Source organism: Gigantopelta aegis, chromosome 4 (assembly GCF_016097555.1).
Source record: "Gigantopelta aegis isolate Gae_Host chromosome 4, Gae_host_genome, whole genome shotgun sequence".
Classification (NCBI taxonomy): Eukaryota; Metazoa; Mollusca; class Gastropoda; order Neomphalida; family Peltospiridae; genus Gigantopelta; species Gigantopelta aegis.
In genome coordinates, this window is record NC_054702.1 from 77,515,053 (window position 1) to 77,541,441 (window position 26,389).

Sequence of the window (26,389 nt, forward strand, 5' to 3'; positions counted from 1 at the left end):
AGAGCTCACAGCGCAGTACACAGCATCAACAACGGGCCCGCTGAATCTGTAATACAGCTGTCACAGCGTATGGGTTGCAGCTTCTCACCTGGAAGTAAAGTTGTAAAATCTTTTTAAAAAATGCAAGAGTACAAATTTGGACAGCGGTTAAAAAGAAATCTATTGAGTATAAAAGAAAAAGATGTCAAACTAGAAAGTCTCTGTATGCACTGTATGAGATTCATCAGGAACAACAAACATATCAGAAAGGCATTATGCTACAACAAAGCACCAAACACAAAAAAGCCGAGCATAATTATGCCAAAAATATTTTTTTTCAGACAAATAAAAATTAAATACTAAAAGAAAACATTGATTTTAAAAGCAGTTCACCTCACAGAAGACAGTGTGGTACATGCTGCTGGTCACAAAAGCCTTGCAGTTTGCATTCTTTTCTACCATTATTAGCAAGCCTGGATTCCAAAACCAGGTGACTTGCATTTACACAACAGCGAACATGACATAAATGGCTTATTTCAAAAATCCCATGGTACATAGCCATTTCTGTGGGAAGTAATTTGTTCTCTGCCATGTAGGCCAGCCGATGGGCCATCTCAACTTTTGCTCCTGGGGAAGAAGGCCACACAATTTTCTGTCTTCCATACCCATCGGGTGTGACACTTCCCTGCCAGACAGTGCATTTGAATTGTCCAACATTAAATTTACTTTTCTTATCAAGGAGATATTTTAAATGGTGCAAAAAGTCATCCATTGTGAATACTAATAGACTGGTACCAGTATATGCTAATTAACAGACAAACCTGAATATTAATAACAAATTTAATTTTTCATGGAAATTGCTCTATAGGTTCCATTAGACCAAATAAATTCCTATTGACGACCATAGTAACAATTCTTAATAAAACTAACAGAAGCAACGTTTCAAACCTCCGGGTCAGTATATACACTGACAGTGTGGTACCTCCCATTGATAATTATTCGAAGAAACTATACTGTCACGTATCGTTTTAAGCACTTACAGGAAGTTTACAGTACCCACCGTCTGGTCCGCACAAAATGCCAGTGGAAATTTTTATTCCCACCCCAGTTACCGACCAGTACACAATGTCACTAGTGTAATAATTGTTCACGTAATAAAACATGTGGAACTGATGGGGCATTTGTCATATTATTTGCACAAATAACCAGAGTCACATATATCCACCAATCACGGCCATAGTTACGGTTTACTCCTTAAACATTTGACGGTGCACTTCGAACTCTGACCTCACAATCACATGATTGGTACATTACAACCTATATTGAAAAAGTTCCAATTTCAAAAGGTGTCCAATCACATATTTTTAAGAAGGTTATTTTCTTGTGTACTCCAGTATGAAATGATACAGCCAGCAGAGTAAGTGGAATTACAGAGCAGCGTCTTTAATAGTACCTACCAAAATGGATCCACAGCATAATAAATATACATGGGAATGAGGTACATCATATTTTATCCTTGTCTGGTAGGTAGCACAGCTGAATAATACAACACCCACGTGGGTTTGTATACTGTATAGGGTACATACTCCAAACTGAGCTATTCAGAATACCCCACACTAGAAGAACTTTACATGGAGATGCTATGTACTGAGTGAACCACAGAAATCAGGAAAATAATCCTCGTAACATCAAAGTCGCACCCAATTAGTGACCAAACCACTGATGAGGCAGCTGTAACTAGCACCCAATTAATCACTGGAAGCAGTGAAAGATTAATGTCCATTGTGGCAAAGTGTACAATATACACAGGGAGAATGAGTCAAAAATGAAGTGACAACGTGTCGACATTACGAAATCTGGCTAATTTGGGGGGTGACAATTGTGTTTGCATGTATCAACACATGGGAAATAAATTGCCTTCTTTTAATATTACTATCCATGCACCAGCAAAGTTTGTCATTTAATTTCTGAAATCAGACTGACAATCATCATAGTTTTAAGCAAACCATTACACATTGATTACAATGCCAGCAGTGAAAAAATCATTACAATTTGGTTTCAAGAAAGGACATGTTTCATACCACAAGAACGGAAGACCAGTCACAAGGGGGTGGACCACATCAAAAGTGAGACAGACAGTCAGACTTACAAAGTCAATGACTGAAAGGGTCTTGCACACCAGTGCTCATGGTGTACAGGTGACACAAGTTCAGGCTGCGGATTCCTGTCGGCTTTTGCGTGGACTGCGGAATACCCCAACACAGCTGGAACTGTGTTCTGTGGCTCCCGCTGGTGCAAGGTAAACAATTACCACTGCATGACACATTGATTACAGAAAATAAAATCACTCACTGAACATACATGTAGCATATTAAAGCCCTTTGAGGGCTATTTTCACCAAAAGTTAACTAAAATCATTACACAGGCCACGTTATCTGGCCTAAGAATAAATCGCTGAGGTTTTTCGGGCTTAACATCACCAATTTCAGATTAAGTGGATAAGTGTCTGCATGAAATTTACATCTGCAAGTATCAAACTATGATAAAACATCAAAGAGTAGGAATGTTGCACTATACAAAATACACACTACAGTGTAAGAGGAGGTAATCTTCATGAAAAACTACATGAGAATAAATGCATAAAAGTGTAGGGAATACAGTAACAGTGGTTACTTACACTGAAGTTAAATGAGGGTACCTTTGATTAACAGGCCTGAGGCAGACTCCTACAGGCTGATTCACATGGGCAAGCTGGAGGACATGATGAACAGGGTTTGGAGAGAACATGCCAGTGCCGTTCCCAACTGCAATTCAGGTCGACTAGAATTCAACTTTGCCGCAGAAGAGCAAAGAGGTGTCTGCACCCGTCAGCAAGTCCACTGCACATCATGCATGTACAAATCACCAACATTTAATCTGTACACAGAAACACGGAGGGGCAGGGGCAGACGACAAGCACAACCTAATGTCACAGTACAAGTAGGCCTCACAAAGATGCCAATAAGTACGACCAATTTTCGGTTGCTGTGTACCTGCTTAAATATCCCACCACCTTCACATAAGGGCTGTCAGAAAAATAGCAATAAAGTAGCTGACACAATCACACAAGTAAATCAAGAAGACATGTATGCCAAACGGGAGGAACTTAAAGTAATTAACACAGTCAGGGGTACACAATCCAACATTATCAACATTCAATGTGACGGCATATATAACAATGCCCTGTATTCTGGCATAGGCAAAACCCCGTTCCAACCTGCCACGCAAGTGGTATATACTGCTGTAGAACACACTACAAAAGACAAAAAGGTTATAGCAATTTCCACAAAAAATAAATTATGTTCAAAACGGCACAGTATAAATAATTCGCAAAAATGTGCGGAAAATATGTCATGTTCGTGTGACATTCCCATGGCAATGTCGATAGGAAATGAAAAGGAATGGGCTAAAGATTGTTTACTACAAATTAAAAGAGAACAATTTAGAAGTACAATACCTGACGACAGATCCGGACACAAAGGGTTTCAAAGCTGCCACTGAACTGTATCAGAAAAACGTCACCAAAACCGAACCGCATTTTCTTCTCGACACCAGGCATCTTTCTGAAAACCAAAGAAAATTTGTCAAAAATTCTAAATCAGTAGAAACAATGATGCCAGGTAGAACAAAAACAGAGAGAGTTAAATTACCATCTAGGTTTTCCAATGACATTGCCATGAAATGTCAGGCTGAATATGATCAAGCCTTTAAAATGCATGCGGGAAATATTTCTAAATTCATGCGTGCAATATCCTACACTCGCGAGGCCGTTGTGTCCTGCTACCAGGGCTTACACGACAAGTGTAAAAGATACTCACACGTCTGTAGAAATATTACACACAACTGGATCTCTAAGAGTTGTTTCCTAAATAATAACTTTCAAATAGACACTACAGAAGACAGCACCAACACGTTAAGAGCATGTGTCGACTACCGCCTAGGCCCAAAGATACTGCAACACACCAAATTCAACACGAATACACAGAAGTGTGAGGCCGTAAACAGATGCCTAAGACATTCTTTACCGAGACACACAACATTCTCTAGAACTTTTGCCGGCAGAGCTCACAGCGCAGTACACAGCATCAACAACGGGCCCGCTGAATCTGTAATACAGCTGTCACAGCGTATGGGTTGCAGCTTCTCACCTGGAAGTAAAGTTGTAAAATCTTTTTAAAAAATGCAAGAGTACAAATTTGGACAGCGGTTAAAAAGAAATCTATTGAGTATAAAAGAAAAAGATGTCAAACTAGAAAGTCTCTGTATGCACTGTATGAGATTCATCAGGAACAACAAACATATCAGAAAGGCATTATGCTACAACAAAGCACCAAACACAAAAAAGCCGAGCATAATTATGCCAAAAATATTTTTTTTCAGACAAATAAAAATTAAATACTAAAAGAAAACATTGATTTTAAAAGCAGTTCACCTCACAGAAGACAGTGTGGTACATGCTGCTGGTCACAAAAGCCTTGCAGTTTGCATTCTTTTCTACCATTATTAGCAAGCCTGGATTCCAAAACCAGGTGACTTGCATTTACACAACAGCGAACATGACATAAATGGCTTATTTCAAAAATCCCATGGTACATAGCCATTTCTGTGGGAAGTAATTTGTTCTCTGCCATGTAGGCCAGCCGATGGGCCCTCTCAACTTTTGCTCCTGGGGAAGAAGGCCACACAATTTTCTGTCTTCCATACCCATCGGGTGTGACACTTCCCTGCCAGACAGTGCATTTGAATTGTCCAACATTAAATTTACTTTTCTTATCAAGGAGATATTTTAAATGGTGCAAAAAGTCATCCATTGTGAATACTAATAGACTGGTACCAGTATATGCTAATTAACAGACAAACCTGAATATTAATAACAAATTTAATTTTTCATGGAAATTGCTCTATAGGTTCCATTAGACCAAATAAATTCCTATTGACGACCATAGTAACAATTCTTAATAAAACTAACAGAAGCAACGTTTCAAACCTCCGGGTCAGTATATACACTGACAGTGTGGTACCTCCCATTGATAATTATTCGAAGAAACTATACTGTCACGTATCGTTTTAAGCACTTACAGGAAGTTTACAGTACCCACCGTCTGGTCCGCACAAAATGCCAGTGGAAATTTTTATTCCCACCCCAGTTACCGACAAGTACACAATGTCACTAGTGTAATAATTGTTCACGTAATAAAACATGTGGAACTGACGGGGCATTTGTCATATTATTTGCACAAATAACCAGAGTCACATATATCCACCAATCACGGCCATAGTTACGGTTTACTCCTTAAACATTTGACGGTGCACTTCGAACTGACCTCACAATCACATGATTGGTACATTACAACCTGGAGATGGTGCTTGGGGACACATGGAATGCCCTGGCAACGGCCGTTCTGGATTCGCCTGCGTCTAGTCGGCCGATGGCATTGTTTCTCTGCGGTTCACTGAGACGTGGCATGTCCTGGATTCTCAACTGTCGGCCAGATACAGAGGCCAGACAAGCGAACACCCTGCACTTTTATACTGTCGGTGTTCATGTTGCACGTGCAGACAACGCACGTGCAGTGGTGACATGGTTTGCACGTGGCTGCGTTTTTGCGAATATTCACATTTTGGAACTTTATTGTACAGTAGCTGCGTTTTATCGAATGTAACCGTGGGAATGTGTTTGGGACATGCAATGACCTTATATTCACAAAGCATGAACCGGTAGGAAACATAAAATCGGAGTTATAACCCATTTGTACCCTTTTGCGTTTCTTTTTTTGAAGAGTATATATCCCGGTAACATTGTAGTCAAGAGTTATGTCTCTTTGTATTTAAATAGGTTACTTAGAGGCACGACTTTGTTAATGTGCTTAATGCATCATGGCTGTAAGTTTATAACTCGCTAGTTGTTTGAGGGTAAGTAGACAATAAAACTTCTTAATAGTTTTCAGTGAAACCCGTGCTTTGTTTATAATGCGGTATTTATGTTACAATTGTATATAGTTGCTGTTAGTAAAAAGAGGGACAGTTAATCCAAGGTGAACCAGGAACTAACTGTCGTGTTTTGCTCCGTGGCGGACTAATATACAGTTTGATTATTATTCATAACTGATTTCTCTCAGTATTATGTTTTAGATCTAATACTTGGATAATGGATAATAATATGTACACATATAACCAAAATGTAATCAATGGCAATGTCTTAACGGTGCAACTCGATCTTTAACACGGACTTTTCTGCTTTGGTACAATGCAACCTAAACACCGGTTCTCATGTTACTTGACCTACTAAATACAATCACACAAGTACTCTTATTTAACGATCGCTATATACAACACGTTGTTCTGCAAACATCTTAAACAGCTAGTATTAACAAGACCGGAATTGCCCAATGCCCTGACAATAATACCAATTGCACTGAATATAACTACTAAAATACCACTTAAAAACTTGATTATACATTTACATACGTGTGTATATGTAATTGTGTGGTGTTTGTGTGTGCGTGTTTGTTTGTGTGCGTGTGTATACTTTTAAAGCCGCAATCTCCGATATAAAACAAATATATATGAGTATATATATTAATTTCCTGCATATTTAATTTCTTCATGTGAGATGGCGGGACATATCCTAGCGGTAAAGCGCACGCCTTTAGCACGGTAGGTCGGGCATCGATTCCAGTCGGTTGGGCTATTTTTCGTTCCAGCCAGTGCACTACGATTGGTATATCAAAGACCGCGGGGTTTTTTCTATTCTGTCTGTGGGATGGTGCACATAAAAGACCGCTTGCTACTAATGGAACTATGTAGCGAGTTTCCTCTCTAAGCCTATATGTCAAACTTACCAAATGTTTGACATCCAAAAGCCGACGATTAATAAATCAATGTGCTCCAGTGGTGTCGTTAAACAAAACAAACTTTAACTGTAACTATCTTCCTGTGACTCTCCACTCTGTACTATGTCTGAGTTTTTTCAATTTCAAACAGTTTATCTATAAAATTTATTAACTGGTAATGGTTCGTGTAATGTATACATTAAATCACGACGGGTACACACGAGTTTATTAAAACTGTAGTATATATAGCTGACCTCGCCGTTTAAGAGGATTTAAAAAACAAACAAAAAGCCATTTCAGCATCAATAAGTATTAAGTTTGCGGTAAGGGCTAAGTATATAAGTTGTGTTAAAACGGACGTCCGAACATATATTCGGTTAGAAATAAAGTATGATTAAAACAGCATACATTAGGTTAAGTCAAACTACATAATATTAAAACATATATATTTTAGTTTAATACCATCAAATAAAAAATCCATTGCGCACTATAATAATTAAAACCTATACAAGGCAACAACAAAATATTATTTTAATAAACAAATCTATACAAAATATGTACATTTGACAAGATATTAACGGAAATATCCTGCCAGAGATGAAACATTAAAGTTTGTTTTGTTTAACGACACCACTACAGCACATTGGTTTATTGATCATCGGCTATTGGATGGAAAACATTTGGTAGCTTTGACTTAGTCTTAGAGGTAAGAGGGGCGGGACGTAGCCCAGTCATAAAGCGATCGCTGAATGCGCGGTCGGTTTAAGATCAATTACCGTCAATGGGCTATTTCCCGTTCCAATCAGTGCACCAGGATTGGCATATCAAATGCTGTGGTATGTGCTATCCAGTCTTTGGGATGGTGCATATAAAAGATCCCTATACTTTGCTTTTCATGGAAACATATAGCGGGTTTCCTCTCTGAGACTATATGTAATAATTATCAAATATTTGACATCGAAAAAGCCGATGATTAATAAATCAATCTGCCCTAGCGGTGCTCTAGTGGTGTCGTTGAAAAAACAAACTTTAACTATACATTGCGCAGAGCCATCTATGGATCCGTCATAAGATCGGGCAAGTATCGGTCGATCGCGTTGCGCCATCAATGCATCCGTGATTAGTTTAGATATCGGTACACAGCGAATAAAATAACTTTTGAAAAAATAGAAACAAGAAAAAAACCCCAAAGAACGCTGGGCAATGCGTAATGCCAGGACATACACTGGGGTTCAAAGGTGTAAAACAACCAAAGGACAATGCTTTCATTTGCTGTACAATCAGACAATGGGGATTCGAGTCCTGGTTGGAGTTTATGGGTGTTTAGTTAGCACCACTCCATGGAACGAGTCATACCCTGTGTTTTCATATATAGTTGGTATAACTAAACACCCATAAGCTCCAAACAAGACACGAACGTCCGTGGACCAGACTGGATGGTTATGGAATACTGTAGATCCTGAAATTAATGCGAGTTACGGTGGGCAGACTAAAATGCGACATGAAATTAATGAGAGTGGCTTCCGTTTGAAATATTATTTTCGTAACAACACACGTCTGTGCACTTTTTGATTAAATCCAAGTTACAGGCGTCTTCAGTGAGATCAAATCAAAGCATACACATCAGTTAACCTGTTTAGTCCCAAGTGCTTTTAGTGATAACAATTTGAAGCATAGTTTTGCAGCAATCGTTTATGTAACGTGTATAGTTACCTAAATCTGGCTAAACATTAGCATACTTTCACCCCAAAACAACTTCGAAAACACAAATTCTGTAATAGTATTTATTATTAAACTGATTATAGAGCTTGTCACAATTCCAGCTAGTCCATGTAAAACAATAAACTGTTATATAATAATACTTGACTTTGCACATGTGAATTAAATGTGAGGTCATGTTTATTGATGATCGACACAGTAATGTGTTTATTGTTACTTTCAGCTTGAAGAAAATGGCTTGTAAAGGAGAAACATCGGTTACTCAGACCATTTGTGAAGATTTCCTCACGTGCAACATATGTTTTAATATTTATGATCGTCCAAAAATCCTCCCCTGTGTTCACACGTATTGCTCCCCTTGCTTGGAAAAACTAATGAAAATATCAACTAAACCTGTTTCAGTACTCTGCCCAGAATGTAGAGAGCATGTTGTTTTACCGAAGGGAACAGTGTGTGACCTAAAAGCAAATTTGTTAATCAATGGTCTAATAGATGTTCTGAAAGCGAAAACCGACCAAGACATCAAATGTACAACTTGTAATCTGAGAGGAAAGATTTCACTTGCCAAAAGTCGCTGTTTGGATTGTGGAGATTACTTATGTCCAAGTTGTTCTGGTGGACACAATGCCTCTTCCACGACTTGGAACCACAAGGTGGTTCTCATGGAAGAACTCAAAGGAGGATCTTATGACAAGGAACTCAGAAACGTTCACAGATTAACCTGCTCAGAACACAAAGACAAAATCGAGTATTTCTGTGAAGTATGCCAAATACCAATATGTTTAGCTTGCAATTTGTTTAAGCATCGAGACCATACATCTGTAACTGTGTCCGAGGCAGTTGCTATTCGGAAGAGGCGACTTGTTTCACATGCTGGAAGAGTTAGACAAATATTACAGGAATTTGAAACTGAAAAACGGGTAGCCTCTTCAAATTTTCTCTTTGTAAAGAGAAATAAGGATGTAGCTTTATCAAAGATAGAAGACACGATGCTACAATTGTTAGCCAAAGTACAATACCAGAAAGGGGATATTTTACATTTGATGAACAACGTGTTAATGTGTGAAAAGACACAATACCAATCCCTTGTGGAAAACATAGGTGTCAAAATATCTCTAGCAACCAGCTGTATGGATTTTTGCTATAAAATTATAGAAGACGGCAGTGACGAGGAGATTATGTATCTAGAACAGACCGTTACAAAACGTCTCCATAAACTAGCAGAGACACCGTATTTTGTGGTATCGTCAGATGAAACATATGAAAAAGAATACAAAGATAATGAATTTAAACTGTGCGAGAAACCAGAGGAGATCTCACAAGATGTGGTCACTGAGGAATCGGTGGAAATATTACAAGATGTGGTCACAGAGAAACCAGAGGACATCTTACGAGATGTGGTCACAGAGAAACCAGAGAACATCTTACGAGATGTGGTCACAGAAAAACCAGAGGACATCGCACAAGATGTGGTCACAGAGAAGCCAGAGGACATCGCACAAGATGTGGTCACAGAGAAACCAGAGGACATCGCACAAGATGTGGTCATAGAGAAACCAGAGGACATCGAACAAGATGTGGTCATAGAGAAGCCAGAGGACATCGCACAAGATGTGGTCACAGAGAAACCAGAGGATATCTTACGAGATGTGGTCACAGAGAAACCAGAGAACATCTTACGAGATGTGGTCACAGAAAAACCAGAGGACATCGCACAAGATGTGGTCACAGTGAAGCCAGAGGACATCGAACAAGATGTGGTCATAGAGAAACCAGAGGACATCGCACAAGATGTGGTCATAGAGAAACCAGAGGACATCGCACAAGATGTGGTCATAGAGAAGCCAGAGGACATCGCACAAGATGTGGTCACAGAGAAACCAGACGACATCGCACAAGATGTGGTCACAGCCAACATGGAATCCACAAAAAATACTTCCTTCCAACTTATAAGATCTTTTGATGCGATATTCGAGAGCGATATATATGTACCTTTTATATCAGGAATGACAATTTCTGATAAAACTATTCTGATTTCAGACAAGGCAAATGGTAAAATTAAATATTTCTCACTGACCGGTGTTATGAAACAAGCTATTACCGTTGGACAGCTTACCCCATATGCAACAGCTGTATGTAGAGGTGTCCTTGGTGTCATTAGTGTCATTAGTGAACATGTTCTTGTCTTGTTTAGTGAAAACATTAAAGAGACACAACGGATTCTGTTGTGCACAAACACTCCTGGTGAGGCGCACCTTGCATCGGCTCTTGCAAATTACAACGACGAAGCTTTTGTTGTTGGTAATTTAGACGACAATAATTTGAGTATGTATGACATTGATGGAACCCTTAAACAACATTTGCCAGTGAATCTTTCACACCCTGTCACGAATCTCAGCGTTGATAATTCTGGCAACCTAATCACGTGTGAGTGGACAGATAACGCACTCAGAGTTTGGACTCCTGAAGGAAACATGGTTAAACATTGTAGCGGAACATCTGACTGGAGGGCAAATGATGCCAATGTTGACAGAAATGGTCTTATTTATGCCGTTGATATGTTTGCATCTACGATATGGGTGTTTGACAAAACTGGATCTGCATTACTTCAGTATGCAACAAAACAAGATGGCTTGGAAAACCCCGTGAATCTCTCGTTTGATGACGATGGTTTACTGTATGTAATAAATGACAAAGGACACGTGAATGTGTATAGAACTGTTATTTAAATAAAGGCAAATAAATAAATATGTCGGTGTATTTGTGAATAAATTCTACCTAGAGAGAACTTAAATGTAATTGTAGTTTTGGATAAGTCAAAATGCCAGGATACCAAATGATCCTGTGTTGCACTAAGTGGTGTTGTTACTGGCAGGCAGTTACCTGATACTACAATGGTGATGAAGCGGTGCTACTCGGCACACATCCCGTAACTAGTGACTGGTTTTAACGGCGTAGCCAGTTTACTAGCTAAAAGTGGTCTAACTCTGAGGAGTTTGCTGCATGACAAAGTTCTCTCTTCAACCTTGTATTATGGAATGTCCAAGTTTCCCCACTAGCTCTCAAGTGTTTTCTTCTTCTTAATCTTTAATGCCACCAATCGTACCTAGGTGGGCAAGTTGCCAATTCACTGGGTCAATACGCCGTGTGTATTTATACCTGCCAAATTTCACGATGCTGTACAGGTATGTTAATTGTATCTGTAGACGTTCTACGGTTTTTATGACATAATGATTAAGTCGGTAGGTACTGAGTTCGCACCCCAGTACTGGCTCCCACCCAGAGTTAGTTTTAACGGCTCAATGAGGGTGTGGAAGGTGGCAAGTTCATACATCGCCCGAGTTATGAAGGACGAATGTCCTCGGTGGACTGCTTTTTGCCCAGTCCTAATCAGTGCTCCGCAACTGGTATATTGTCTTCTTAATGGGATATTGCATATATTAATAAGAGATATTGCCGCTTATTTGGTCGGTCGGTCTGTCTGTCTGTCTCTCTCTCTCTCTCTCTCTCTCTCTCTCTCTCTCTCTCTCTCTCTCTCTCTCTCTCTCTCTCTCTCTCTCTCTCTCTCTCTCTCTCTCTCTCTCTCTCTCTCTCTGTGTGTGTGTGTGTGTGTGTGTACAATGTTGAAATATACTAAAAGGCAAAGTTATTGTGACATGGATTGTTTGGAGTAATAAATTTGTGAATGGATTTATGGATGTAAACCAGAGAAAATGTGCATGAAACAGCTCGAAGAAATGTAACCAAGCAGTTGTTGCAGCGATTGCATGCTTTGTACAAGAAACATGGAATATTTGGGAGACATCCTGTCCAGTGTTCACCATAAAAGCCCAGACAATCAGTCGCAAATCATTGCCACTCTGTGCAACCTTAAGAAGTCTAGAAGTCAGAAAAACACCATTAGTGAACTGTTTGATGTAATTTCGTCATGTCACGCCTGAATGAAAATGACAGATAGCGCGTCATAGGGATGTTTGAATCTGGGACGTCGCAGCGTAACGTCTGACATCCATAGAAACACCATATGGCACTAATGGCAACGATATCAATAAAACAACCAGGTCAGGGACCGTCCCTGTAGCGGACGACCACCCGCGATAACCTCTCACCAAGACACATGGATCCTAACCACGTATCTGCGAAACAGGCATTCCCAGGAACTTTTTCCAGCGTTTAGTGGCCTCAATGAGACGACCGCGCCAGGCCTATATCAATACCCAAGGTGGACACAGTCACTACTGACTGTGTGAACTTCGTGATGTGGCTCATTTGCATATGACAGGTGCGCCCTTTTCATTAACTATTGCTCGTTTCCATACCTTCGGACATTTCTCTTCCCATATTATAACGTTTCATACATGACTGTAAAAACTTATCATCAATGTCTTTTGTGTCACAATAACTTTTGCCTTTTAGTATATGTTACATACAAAATAGCTGTAGTTTAAAATGAATTGACGTGTCATTAAAGAAATATTTCCTTTTTTGTTGTTGTCCCAAACACCACATAAAGGTAAGGTGTGTACCACAATAGCATGCTCGAACCTTAACTGGATATGGACACAAACTGTGCTTAATGCAAATCTTCCATTCACATCAAATAAAATTTAGTCCCATAACTTTAATTGCTGTTGTATGTAAACGTATTATTAGATCCCCAAAATTAATAATATTCATATTTCTAACATATCTGCAACACCAAGTATTAACCAAACATTATATGTTTGCACCATATTATTGTTATCACCATCAGAACAGAAAACCCCATACCTTTATTACTTAAGTCAACCATGATGAGTACAGATACAATCCAAAATTAAGAATCAAGATGAGAAGACATTGCAAACTATTTTACATAAACAGGTCAAATAATATATACAAATGCTTCAAATGTACTTCTTCATTTCCGCATTTATAATATACATGTAGTAAAACGTTTATTTTTCGGCTGGTCGTAAAAGACACAAAATAAACATGATTGAAAAGATGAAATAGGAGGAAAAATAAAATAATTAAAAGAGATTTAACACGAGTTTTCGTTCACAAGTCTGTTTTGAAGTTTTAGCATGTTGGGTTAAATCATAATTACACACACTGCCTTGACGACTAGGATATCTGTAGACCAAAACAAATGGTGCAGATTCAAATAACATTTAAAACAAAGAAAGAAAAAAGGCTCAATATTTCACACGAACCGTCGTTCTGTTCGCTTGTGGGTTACGCAAATTTAAATTCACAAAACGGGTAGATACACACAGAAAGCTGTGAGTCCTATCATAAATTGACCATAACAAATTGGCTAACTTATGGGTCCTGGCTCATGGACTACAACCGCCAGTACGTTATGTAGTTTACTGTTATATGTTCTGAAAGTCATTTTACCATGAAAGAAACTTATCTTTATTAATGAAACACTGTCACTGAAGTTGAATGCAAGTTTGAGTTAACTGAATAGGTTACGTAAATATAATTCACGGTTACCCAGGTGAAATCACGTACACCGATGTGAGGTTTCCTAAGATTGTAAAATAGTGTCTCTGTTTTGAACCTTATTATTAAAGATATACATGTATATTATTATTTTATTTTAATATCGCATCTGGATTCATATGGTCACAGGTTATGGTTGAATAATATCCAATCTACATGTATTACATAGCTACTGTCTGACCTGGTCTCGGTCACGGAGGCTGTGCCCAGGATGGACGTGTTTGAATCTTGATTGAATATGAGCACGTGAGTTTGGTTTGACTGACTGAACTTAACAATAAAGTAACAAAATATTATCGGAAGATGATTGTTCTGCAAGCGAAATATACAACTGATGCAGTGAAAAATATTGGACAATTTGTAGTCCCAATCTAATGCTTGCAGACCATTGTTAAACCATTTAGTGCTCACTGCTACAACCCGAATCTCCATCTGGTTAATGTCTTTAAACATCATATTTGTCAGGTCATCTGGCTGAACTAGTGTAAACATAGTACATGTGGAATCACTGGTACCATGCAGTAGAACCCAACTCCCTGGATGCATTCACTGTCAACCTTTCCACGCTAACTTTATAGACATTAATGTACCCGAATATGTTGACCAAGTACATCAAACCTTCATCGTCGAATGCAAGATTTAGTGGTTTCTGTAAACCATCTGGTATTGTTGCGTGGTGTAGTATATCGGTACCGTCCTGGTCAAACACAGATACTGCGTGTTGAGAATTATTAACAACATAGATAAAACCATTTCTGTCTTCATGAGCTGCGAATGGTTTCCAAGTTGGAGGTACTTGACAGCTCGTAAGTTTCGTACCATGAAGATCTCGAACGCGTATACAGTTATCTCCCCATTCACAGGTAACAAGATATCCACTTTTATCAACGCTCAGATTTGCTAGAGGCTTGCAGATGGAGACTGTGAATCGTTCTAGCAAAATCCCGTCTGTTGAGTACACTCGGAAATAATTATCTGGCAGGTTGCCCACAATGAAACCTTCAGGTAGTACTAGACCAAATAACTTCCGGCTGGGTCAAAGTTGGAGGTGCACCGAACATTTGATAGAGAAGTGAACACCACAAGTCCTGTGATTGGTTATAAATGTGAGTGTGTTGGTTGTAAAAAATAAGTTTTATCTGGGTTAAAAAAAAAAGCAATTTTATTTCATCTAGTACCAATGTGTCAAGTAGCCTTGTGCTTGAAACATGTATGGGGTACCTGTAAAAAAAAGTACTCGAATTTTGTGCGGAACTAGGGTAGTCATAGACGCTACCCGTTATCTCAGAAACGAGCAGCTTGACCCCCATTTTTTTCTGATTCACTTTAAGTGTGAGGGGTGGTAGTATTTATATCCGTGGCGTTTATGTCGGTTGATACGTTGCAGGTAGGAGTTTTAGCCACATATGTTACTATTGTCGTCTATGGGATTTAATTTGGTAGTATACACCCTATAGCACATATTCAGTGCATAATAAAACATATTATGATTTTGTCATTTTATTGAATTAAACTATACTGGTTGATTAATTAGCCATCACTCGACCATGCAAGTTCACAATGACCTTGACCTTGACAATAATATCTGTACATGACTCTGAATGGAGTTTGAATCAAAGTTAGCACTGAAGAAAAGTTAGTTTTGGCCTATAATTCATACTGTAAAGATTTCAATAATTTCTTTTTACATGGTATTTGACTTGCCATATACAACTGTTCTTAAATATGGTATTATATATAGGCAACCTGAACTAACATTTTAATAGCAATTTATTTTTATATTAAAAATAGCATGTGCCATTAGTGGGTTAATGTCTTTAGTTTCCATTAACATTGTTAATTTTTGATGTATGAAATTCTGAAAACTCAAATTTGTAAAGAACTTGATTTTTATTGTCATTTTGACATATTTATAGGATGCTAAGTTATATTTTAGACAAAATAGTAGTTTTATGAAAAAATTTAAGTAAATTTGAAGAAAAACTTTACCAAAAACATAATTAAATTTGTTCTCACTATTGTGCCTTCTATTCTTATTTGTACATAACAATAAGGTTGTTAAACATATACTTAGATCTCCAGATCATTTTTTTTTCTTAATAATCACTTAGTTAGCTCTCATGAAAAGCATTTTGAGTTTATACTAGATTCAGAACCAATTTTTTCAGATTTGATTATCTGCCTTGGATTAAGTTGATAATTTATTTTATTGTTAAAGCTGTATTACCTAATGTTACTAGCTAAATAAAATGCTGGATTACAGATTGTAGGAATACATCTAATATACATATTGTATTCATCCGGATTAGAAAATAATGCAAGAAAATAGATGTTAGGGTAATTTTGTCATTTAAAAATAGTTTTTTTCAGTAATTAATCAAAAATAAATGTGTGAAAGCTGCATGATAATTCCAGATATCACAACTATTAAAACCTCCAACTACAGTAGGCTATAAATAAAATATAGTCAGGAATATTGGTGGCTGCCAATGGTTTTCATGGTTCATTATGAAAATCAGCATGGCTGATGGATTTGAAATTCCCACACCTGGTAACTTGAAGACACCCACACCCAGCATACAGGATTTCCTCCCAACACTAATGTTCAGGACATTAAGTCATTACTTCATACAGGTACAGTCATGTTTGTGTTTCCTTCCTCAGACAGTGTATTTTTTTAATACTGATATTTCTTTGATGTGCCTGTTAAGGTCTTCATAATCTAGGGGTCAATCATGTGCATGTGTTTTAATGGAATTCTTTAAAGGGGTAGAGGTACTCTGACTATCTTTGTTGTCTCTATATATATACCTGAGTACACAAACCCAACTGAAAGTAAATATCTTCAGGAGTTTTATTTTAAAACATTTTGTTGTTTAATATGACATATTGCATTTGTACAAAACTATATGCAATATATATGTTTTTTGAGGTGTATATTATATTAGGTTGCACTGTAGAAACAACAGTATGAGTGAGGTTGTCAGTTTATGTCAGAATACACCAGATCCTGGTTGTCATAAAGACACATAGCTGGACACTTTTTGAAAAATGTATGTTATCAGTATAGGTAGTACTAGACCAAATAACTTCCGGCTGGGTCAAAGTTGGAGGTGCACCGAACTTTTGATAGAGAAGTGAACACCACAAGTCCTGTGATTGGTTATAAATGTGAGTGTGTTGGTTGTAAAAAATAATAGTTTTATCTGGGTTAAAAAAAAATGCAATTTTATTTCATCTAGTACCAATGTGTCAAGTAGCCTTGTGCTTGAAACATGTATGGGGTACCTGTAAAAAAAAGTACTCGAATTTTGTGCGGAACTAGGGTAGTCATAGACGCTACCCGTTATCTCAGAAACGAGCAGCTTGACCCCCATTTTTTTCTGATTCACTTTAAGTGTGAGGGGTGGTAGTATTTATATCCGTGGCGTTTATGTCGGTTGGTACGTTGCAGGTAGGAGTTTTAGCCACATATGTTACTATTGTCGTCTATGGGATTTGATTTGGTAGTATACACCCTTCATTTCTGTAATTAGCAAGAGAAAATGTGAATATGGTGCCACCAGGTGATTTAGCAGATAACATAAGTTTGTGTGTCCCTTTTCCTATCTGGTCAAACATGTACAGGTAATTTGCGTGGACAGCACCAATGACATTTTTACAAACTGCTACAGCAAAAGGTGAAAAATCGTCACCCGTGGTCAAACATTCCTTTAAAGTCCCACTTGTGGAAATTTTTCCGTTTGCTCTATCGGATAGTATAATAGTATTGTTACTGACTGCCATGCTTCTTATCACTGGAGACTGCGTATCTGAGTCGAACCCAGTGTCAAAGGTACGCAACAGTTTGAATGAAATTTTGGAAGTTTCCAGACAAGAAGAATGCAAGATGAAATTGGACTCCGTCTGCACACTATCTACTTGCGCAATCGGTAAACTTTCTAAGTCTTGTATGTTGATTGTTGATGTCTGGGAAGACTTCTCTAGCAATCGGCTTTAAATCCACAGTGGGCAGCTCCTCAAGCTGCTGGAGTCGCTTGGTGATCGTCTCTTCAAGGTAGAGCACATCTTCGTCTTTGCCATGTTCTATCATCGTCTCACAAAACTCCAGGCATCCTTTTGCTAAAGTTATTTTTAAATATGCCTGTTCCACCTGTGAAGAACACTGCTTCAACGTTTCGTCTATCCTGTCCTCTACCAACTGTAATGCCTGTTGTCGGTGCTGTTCTATTTGAGCGATTATCCCTTCTATTTGCTTTTCTATTTTTGTATTTGCTTCAGTTTGATGCTTATTGACTCGTGCAAAGTTTTCACAAACCACTTTCTTTTCGTTTTCTAGGTGCTGCAATTTTTCATTAACTTTTGCCGCATAATTAACAAGTCGGTCCTTTTGGGCTACAACCGCTTCAGAAGCTGTTAAACAGATGTGCTCCCGATGTTCAAGAAAAACACACGCTAGACATATTGGCGTGTGGCACGTGCCGCAGAAATACTCTATTTCCTTGTCCTTGTGTTGTGAGCAGGTTAATCTGAGCAGATTTCTGAGTTCTTTGTCATATGATCCTTTTCTTATGTCTTTCAAGAGAACCTTCTTGTGATTCCAAGTCGTGGAGGAGGCATTGTGTCCATCAGAACATCTTGGACATAGGTAGTCTCCACAATCCAGACAGCGACATTTGGCAGGTGAAGTATTACCACGAAGTGTACATGTCGTACATTTCACGTCTTTGTTGGTCTTCACTTTCAGAACCTCGATGAGACTGTTGATTAAGAAATTAGTTTTTAGATCAGAAACAGTTTTATGTGAAAGTGTGACAGAATCTCTGCATTCTGGACACAATATTGAACCAGGTTCATCAGATGTCTCGAACAGTTTCTCTAAACAATGGGAGCAATACGTGTGAACACAAGGCAGAATTTTCGGCTGCTCATAAATATTGAAACAGATTTTACACGTGAGGAAATCTTTGCTGATCGCTTTTTGTGATATTCCTTGTTTTGACGCCATCCTGAAAAAACAAAGAAAGAAAGAAAGAAATGTTTTATTTAACGGTTATATGGCGTCAGACATATGGTTAAGGACCACACAGATATTGAGAGAGGAAACTCGATGTCGCCACTTCATGGGCTACTCTTTTCGATTAGCAGCAAAGGATCTTTTATATGCACCATCCCACAGAAAGGGTAGTACATACCACAGCCTTTGATATACCAGTCGTGGTGCACTGGCTGTCTCCTGAAAAAACAAGAACTTTGGAATAAGAGAAAACAGCCGACTGTGACAAGACAAACATTATGAGTTTCGTACGAGGCACTCGTATCGTGTGGCGTGGCCTTTATCCAACGTTGTTATGTCAAGATTTGTTTCCTTTAGACTATTACCATATTAAAAAGAGGATATAAGATATACAATGTGTAACAGTACATGACAACTTATAAGTTCTATATTTAAACAAAAACTACAACAGAAGAACAGAAATACCTGTAACTATGAAATGATAAGAATCAAATGGTGTAATCGATTACCTCGACTCGTAATGGCTGCTTATCTACAACAATCAATATGTTATGTTAAAACCCTAAACCCTAAAACCCTAAACACGTCTGCGTTCAGCCAGCCCGAGCGGAAAAACGTCTGTTTGTAGGCCTACTCTTCACGGTAAACCAAATGGCCACGTTGAGAACCAGTCAAATAGTTCGCGAACGTTAGCAAAACGTTTACTGGCTGAACTTGGGCCAGTTGCTTAGTGGTCGCGTTAGAATTTAAATAGACAATATGCATGAATGTAAGAAGGCTGCACACAGATGACAGACTACAGATTGGAGACGGGGCAAAGATAGGCTTACACAACTTATTAGCGCTGATTGTGCCCAAAACAACGAAATTACTCGAATATCCCGAGCTTTATACGAATATCTTACTGTACCCAAATACTGTCAACTTTACTCGAATATTCCGAACTTTGCCTACAAAAACTCAGGTGTTTTGTTGTTGTTGTCTCATATGCATGTACGAAGGGAAGCGTTGTTTACCCAATAATTTCCCCAAAACTAACGAATTTGGGCCCTTGTTCATAAAAAGTACGCAAGCATTTGGAAGAACGCTAACACCACGCAACTGTTCCCTGTCGTTTCACGTAGTCCGCATATTTTAGCGGGTACGCAAACAGTAACGCTATTTCATGTCAGTATGTTTTTTTTTTTTTTTGCTAATGTCATGCTAACCAACTTTAAAAATATAAATAAACACCAATTGTTTTGTACGTGCTGTAAGGTATCTATCTTACAGTTTTTAAGTTGTTCGCATAAAAATAATTTACCATCAATAAAGTACTAATCAAATACTTGATTAGGTGTAGGATTTTGAGCATCGCCTGAAATCTGTGACCTTTTGACCTCTGATAACCTACCTATTGACCCCAATTGAATATTTGACTGGTGTGCGTGTACCTCTTACCAATATCAACATGTGGAATTGACTTGCTAGTATACACTGATCTGGTTTCGTGATATGACCATTTATATTTCCCCTTACCTACAGCTATATTTTTGTTAACGTTAAAAATACGACCTTTTTCCATTTGTCACGCAAAGACTACTTTGCAAAATAAATGAACACGAACACTTCAGATTTGTTGCAAGATATGTCCCCTGCAGTTTTCAAGTTGTTAACACAAAAATAATTGGATATTAAGTGAGTACTAATCAAATAAATGCTTATATGTCAGAGTTTAAGCATTGCTTGAAATCTGTGACCTTTTGACCTTTGGTGACCTACATAATGACACAATAAGTATAACATACACACCAACGAACAGAGGTCACCAATACCAATACTTTGAGTGGTCACAGAGTATTCTCTATTAATTTAAACTCAAGTTATGTCCATTTTTGTTATCACTACCCCATAATTCTAATTCCAAAAATCTTGCGTCATGGTTCACTTTAACCCCTCCAAAACCATAGTGGGTCCCAGTTTATCCAATGTTAACATTCATAATCCTAAAATATAGTTCCGAAACTGTTAGAAAAACATTCGTGGGGGAAGGGGGGGGGGGGGGGGGGGGTTTCCAAGGTGGGCCCTTCAGCCCACGGACTAATATGGGTATGTGCGTCAAATAATTACGCCATCAATGGATCCGTCATAAGATCGGGCAAGTATCGGTCGATCGCGTTGCGCCATCAATGCATCCGTGATTAGTTTAAATATCGGTACACAGCGAATAAAATAACTTTTGAAAAAATAGAAATAAGACCCCCCCCCCCCCCCCCCCCCCAAAGAACGCTGGGCAATGCGTAATGCCAGGACATACACTGGGGTTCAAAGGTGTAAAACAACCAAAGGACAATGCTTTCATTTGCTGTACAATCAGACAATGGGGATTCGAGTCCTGGTTGGAGTTTATGGGTGTTTAGTTAGTACCACTCCATGGAACGATTCATACCCTGTGTTGTCATATATAGTTGGTATAACTAAACACCCATAAGCTCCAAACAAGACATGAACGCCTGTGGACCAGACTGGATGGTTACGGAATACTGTAGATCCTGAAATTAATGCGAGTTACGGTGGGCAGACTAAAATGCGACATGAAATTAATGAGAGTGGCTTCCGTTTGAAATATTATTTTCTTAACAACACACGTCTGTGTACTTTTTGATTAAATCCAAGTTACAGGCGTCTTCAGTGAGGTCAAATCAAAGCATACACATCAGTTAACCTGTTTAGTCCCAAGTGCTTTTGGTGATAACAATTTGAAGCATATTTTTGCAGCAATCGTTTATGTAACGTGTATAGTTACCTAAATCTGGCTAAACATTAGCATACTTTCAACCCAAACAACTTCGAAAACACAAATTCTGCAATAGTATTTATTATTAAACTGATTATAGAGCTTGTCACAATTCCAGCTAGTCCATGTAAAACAATAAACTGTTATATAATAATACTTGACTTTGCACATGTGAATTAAACGTGAGGTCATGTTTACTGATGATCAACACAGTAATGTGTTTATTGTTACTTTTCAGCTTGAAGAAAATGGCTTCAAAAGGAGAAACATCGGTTACTCGGACCATTTGTGAAGATTTCCTCACGTGCAACATATGTTTTAATATTTATGATCGTCCAAAAATCCTCCCCTGTGTTCAGACGTATTGCTCCCCTTGCTTGGAAAAACTAATGAAAACATCAACTAAACCTGTTTCAGTACTCTGCCCAGAATGTAGAGAGCATGTTGTTTTACCGAAGGGAACAGTGTGTGACCTAAAAGCAAATTTGTTAATCAATGGTCTAATAGATGTTCTGAAAGCGAAAACCGACCAAGACATCAAATGTACAACTTGTAATCTGAGAGAAAAGATTTCACTTGCCAAAAGTCGCTGTCTGGATTGTGGAGATTACTTATGTCCAAGTTGTTCTGGTGGACACAATGCCTCTTCCACGACTTGGAACCACAAGGTGGTTCTCATGGAAGAACTCAAAGGAAGATCTTATGACAAGGAACTCAGAAACGTTCACAGATTAACCTGCTCAGAACACAAAGACAAAATCGAGTATTTCTGTGAAGTATGCCAAATACCAATATGTTTAGCTTGCAATTTGTTTAAGCATCGAGACCATACATCTGTAACTGTGTCCGAGGCAGTTGCTATTCGGAAGAGGCGACTTGTTTCACATGCTGGAAGAGTTAGACAAATATTACAGGAATTTGAAACTGAAAACCGGGTAGCCTCTTCAAATTTTCTCTTTGTAAAGAGAAATAAGGATGTAGCTTTATCAAACATAGAAGACACGAGGCTACAATTGTTAGCCAAAGTACAATACCAGAAAGGGGATATTTTACATTTGCTGAACAACGTGTTAAGGTGTGAAAAGACACAATACCAATCCCTTGTGGAAAACATAGGTGTCAAAATATCTCTAGCAACCAGCTGTATGGATTTTTGCTATAAAATTATAGAAGACGGCAGAGACGAGGAGATTATGTATCTAGAACAGACCGTTACAAAACGTCTCCATAAACTAGCAGAGACACCGTATTTTGTGGTATCGTCAGACGAAACATTGTCGGGGACAAAATATGAAAAAGAATACAAAGATAATGAGTTTAAACTGTGCGAGAAACCAGAGGAGATCTCACAAGATGTGATCACAGAGGAATCGGAAGAAATATTACAAGATGTGGTCACAGAGAAACCAGAGGACATCTTACAAGATGTAGTCACAGAGAAAGCAGAGGACATCTCACAGGATGTGGTCACAGAGAAACCAGAGGACATCTCATGAGATGTGGTCACAGAGAAACCAGAGGACATCACACACGATGTGGTCACAGAGAAACCAGAGGACATCGCACAAAATGTGATCACAGAGAAACCAGAGGATATGAAACAAGATGTGGTCACAGAGAAACCAGAGGATATGAGACAAGATGTGGTCACAGAGAAACCAGAGGACATCTTACGTGATGTGGTCACAGAGAAACTAGAGGACATCGCACAAGATGTGGTCACAGAGAAACCAGAGGTCATGAGACAAGATGTGGTCACAGAGAAACCAGAGGACATCTTACGTGATGTGGTCACAGAGAAGCCAGAGGACATCTCACGAGATGTGGTCACAGAGAAACCAGAGGACATCTTACAAAACAAACTTATTAGAAACATCGGAATGACCAGAAACACTTCAGATTTACGAAAATAGATACTCTAAACAATAAAATGTAAATACTGTCTGATTTCAGCTGTTTTGTTAGTAAAAAATACGCCGTTTAACAACTAGAGCCTGTCAATTTAATAAATCAATGTGCTCTAGTGGTGTCTTTTTTATTTAGTCTGTACAATGTGGGATTCTACAACCGGTCCATCTGACGTTGGGATCGGTTGTGTAACACCATGGGTAACCATCACCGTCAGGGTCACGACAGAAGTTTTCTGCCGCGGTATGCGAGGCGTCTGGGTACAAGGCTGGGTTGTCATGGCCGCTGTGTTCGTGAGGAGTTTGCTGATCCCATCTCTGACACGTGATCCCAAATTGTGTCGTTACTTTCCGCCCGGCGTAGTCCGCTCTGCCACTATTCGCGTCGTGGTAACATTCAGCTGCTGGTGCTTGCGTACACGTATCTACAAGACAGAAAACGGGCATGTGACTACAACACAATCATGGGGCGGGACGTAGTCCAGTGGTAAGGAGGGGAAGGCTTTGAATTTATGCTAAGATGGCCAGTATCTCTTAAGGCTGTTGGATAAAAGACAATTAGGATGTGGGAGCATAATATGACAAAACATTTGCCTATTTGAGGGGATGGGATGTAGCCCAGTGGTAAAGCGCTCGCTTGATGCGCGGTCGGTTTCGGATCAGTCCCCGTCGGTGGGCCCATTGGGCTATTTCTCGTTCCAGGCAATGCACCACGATTGGTATATCAAAGGCCGTGGTATGTGCTATCCTGTCTGTGGGATGGTGCGTATAAAAGATCCCTTGCTACTAATGACAAAATGTAGCGGGTTTTCTCTTTAAAACTTAAATTGTCAAAATTACCGAATGTTTGACATCCAATAGTCGATGATTAATAACTCAATGTGCTCTAGTAGTGTCGTTAAACAAAACGAACTTTTAACAACACAATCGTAGACAGACTGACATATTAAAGTGTCACCTTACATACACCAAGCACTGTGCTTGCTCTTAGGGCCGATTTCTCGTGTCTGGGTTAGGATAACAGTAGGCTATTGTACAGCCCATGGTTAACCCAAGACTACGTAACACGCGGTTACACGCCAAAAAACTTAACCCTCACCCGTAAGCTGGCGGCGTTTTGCATACTTAGGTTATAGACGTGTTACGAAAACCACAAAAAAACAGGGGTTTTGCGTGGGCTACATGGTAAATAGTGATCCTCGTCGGTCTGAAGATGTGTGAACGAGCGCAAACTCAAAACTACATTTGACTCAGGTGTGATGGGTCTTAGGATCGATCTTTCTCCTTGGACTAGAGTCCACCCCCTCCCATATCACTGACCACTGAGGGTACATAAAGGTCGTGGTATATACTGCCTGGTCTATGGAAATTTGCACATAAGATATCTTTTTCTGCTTTTCCGTATGTGGCGTCAGTTAATTTCCTTTCTTTAGAATAAAACAACAGGGCTAGTCTCTCGTGCCTGGGTTATCAATGGGTTATGAAAAGCTACAGGTTACTTCCAGGTTAACCCATGGGTTATTTGCCTTGCATATTTCACGTGCACAGGTTTTAATAACTTCAGGCTAACACCAGGTTACAAATGCACTGCTCGATAAACCTGCTATTGACAGTGAAGGGTTTTGGCACAAACATCGATTTTCACGTCAGTATGTTAGGGCTATGCATCTTTGGGGACCGGTTGAAACCTTTAGATATGTATGCAGGAGAGGATACATACTTTTTCTTGTGAGGGGTGCAACGTTTTGAAGAGGGACCTGCAGTATTCCAAAGTACACTAACATGCATTACACCTAGCCGACCAGTATATTCATAAGCGTATGAGGAGGGGATGAGGTGGCTCTCCACCCTCTACCCCATGCCACCCCCAATGCTGGAGCAAATGTACTCATTTGGACAAAGACGATGGAGACATTCGGGCAAATGTGTAGGCCTGAACACACTTCACCATGTACTGTCATCATTCTGTTGTGGTTAATTTTCTATCGATTAAGAGTAAACTATTACCAAATGTTGGACATCCAAAAGCTTAAATCAATGTGCTCTAGTGATGTCGTTAACCAAATAAACTTTAACTTTTTTTACCCATGCAAGTACAAACAACGCGGAGCACTGATTCTACCGACTGATATGACCAACTCACGAACTTGACGATTGTCCCGACTGAATGGGAATTTCCATCCAATTGATTCGAACCTTCTCTAACTTTTAGGTTACACGCTACCATTAATTACCACACGCAGTTCACACAGTTTCTATGTCAGAATATATTCTGTGAAGAATACAACACTGTCGAGATGGTCATGTAACTACTAATTTTAGGGGTGCTCTCAACTGACAAGTACCGTGTAAACAAGCAACATAGGTCGACCATGAACTTTTTCAGTTAACAGCCCTCATGCCTGAGCACTGCCTTGTGTTGCTGTTATACAAGTGGCACTATACCACTTGCACAGTTGTTATAAATTGTACTACATATAACAAGTAACTTCAAACCAATGTGTTACTTAAATACTACAGAGGTCAACCTACGTGTAATCATCAAAGAAAGATTTCAAAAAGCATATCGGTATTTTGTGGGTTGTTTTTATTTTATGAGGAACTATTTCCTAAACCGGAATATATTAAC

General features: G+C 38.9%; 3 protein-coding genes across 3 annotated transcripts; 2 read left to right on the forward strand and 1 right to left on the reverse strand.

Moving 5' to 3' along the window:
- The first annotated feature begins 5,854 nt into the window (after nucleotides 1–5,854).
- Nucleotides 5,855–11,358, forward strand: LOC121371140. Its single transcript, XM_041496808.1, has 2 exons — nucleotides 5,855–5,931; nucleotides 8,794–11,358. The coding sequence occupies exon 2, from the start codon at nucleotides 8,804–8,806 to the stop codon at nucleotides 11,297–11,299; it is 2,496 nt and encodes an 831-aa protein (XP_041352742.1). The 5' UTR covers nucleotides 5,855–5,931; nucleotides 8,794–8,803; the 3' UTR covers nucleotides 11,300–11,358.
- Nucleotides 11,359–14,565: 3,207 nt separating this feature from the next.
- On the reverse strand, nucleotides 14,566–19,068 carry LOC121369998 (E3 ubiquitin-protein ligase TRIM56-like). The gene is made up of 2 exons (XM_041495082.1): nucleotides 17,982–19,068; nucleotides 14,566–15,008 (listed from the first exon to the last, which is right to left on the reverse strand). The coding sequence occupies exons 1-2, from the start codon at nucleotides 19,066–19,068 to the stop codon at nucleotides 14,566–14,568; spliced, it is 1,530 nt and encodes a 509-aa protein (XP_041351016.1).
- A 2,515-nt stretch (nucleotides 19,069–21,583) lies between these two features.
- Nucleotides 21,584–23,883, forward strand: LOC121371141 (E3 ubiquitin-protein ligase TRIM56-like). Its single transcript, XM_041496809.1, has one exon. The coding sequence runs from the start codon at nucleotides 22,054–22,056 to the stop codon at nucleotides 23,347–23,349; it is 1,296 nt and encodes a 431-aa protein (XP_041352743.1). The 5' UTR covers nucleotides 21,584–22,053; the 3' UTR covers nucleotides 23,350–23,883.
- Nucleotides 23,884–26,389: the final 2,506 nt, after the last annotated feature.

What these genes read in the sequence shown, in the direction of transcription:
- LOC121371140 (XM_041496808.1), top strand. Translation starts at nt 8,804, where the DNA reads ATGGCTTGTAAAGGAGAAACATCGGTTACTCAGACCATTTGTGAAGAT.
- LOC121369998 (XM_041495082.1), bottom strand. Translation starts at nt 19,068, where the DNA reads ATGGCGTCAAAACAAGGAATATCACAAAAAGCGATCAGCAAAGATTTC. An exon ending in AAAGTTTACCGATTGCGCAA is followed by an intron (nt 15,009 to 17,981) that starts GTAGATAGTGTG and finishes TGTACTCAACAG; the next exon opens with ACGGGATTTTGCTAGAACGA.
- LOC121371141 (XM_041496809.1), top strand. Translation starts at nt 22,054, where the DNA reads ATGATCAACACAGTAATGTGTTTATTGTTACTTTTCAGCTTGAAGAAA.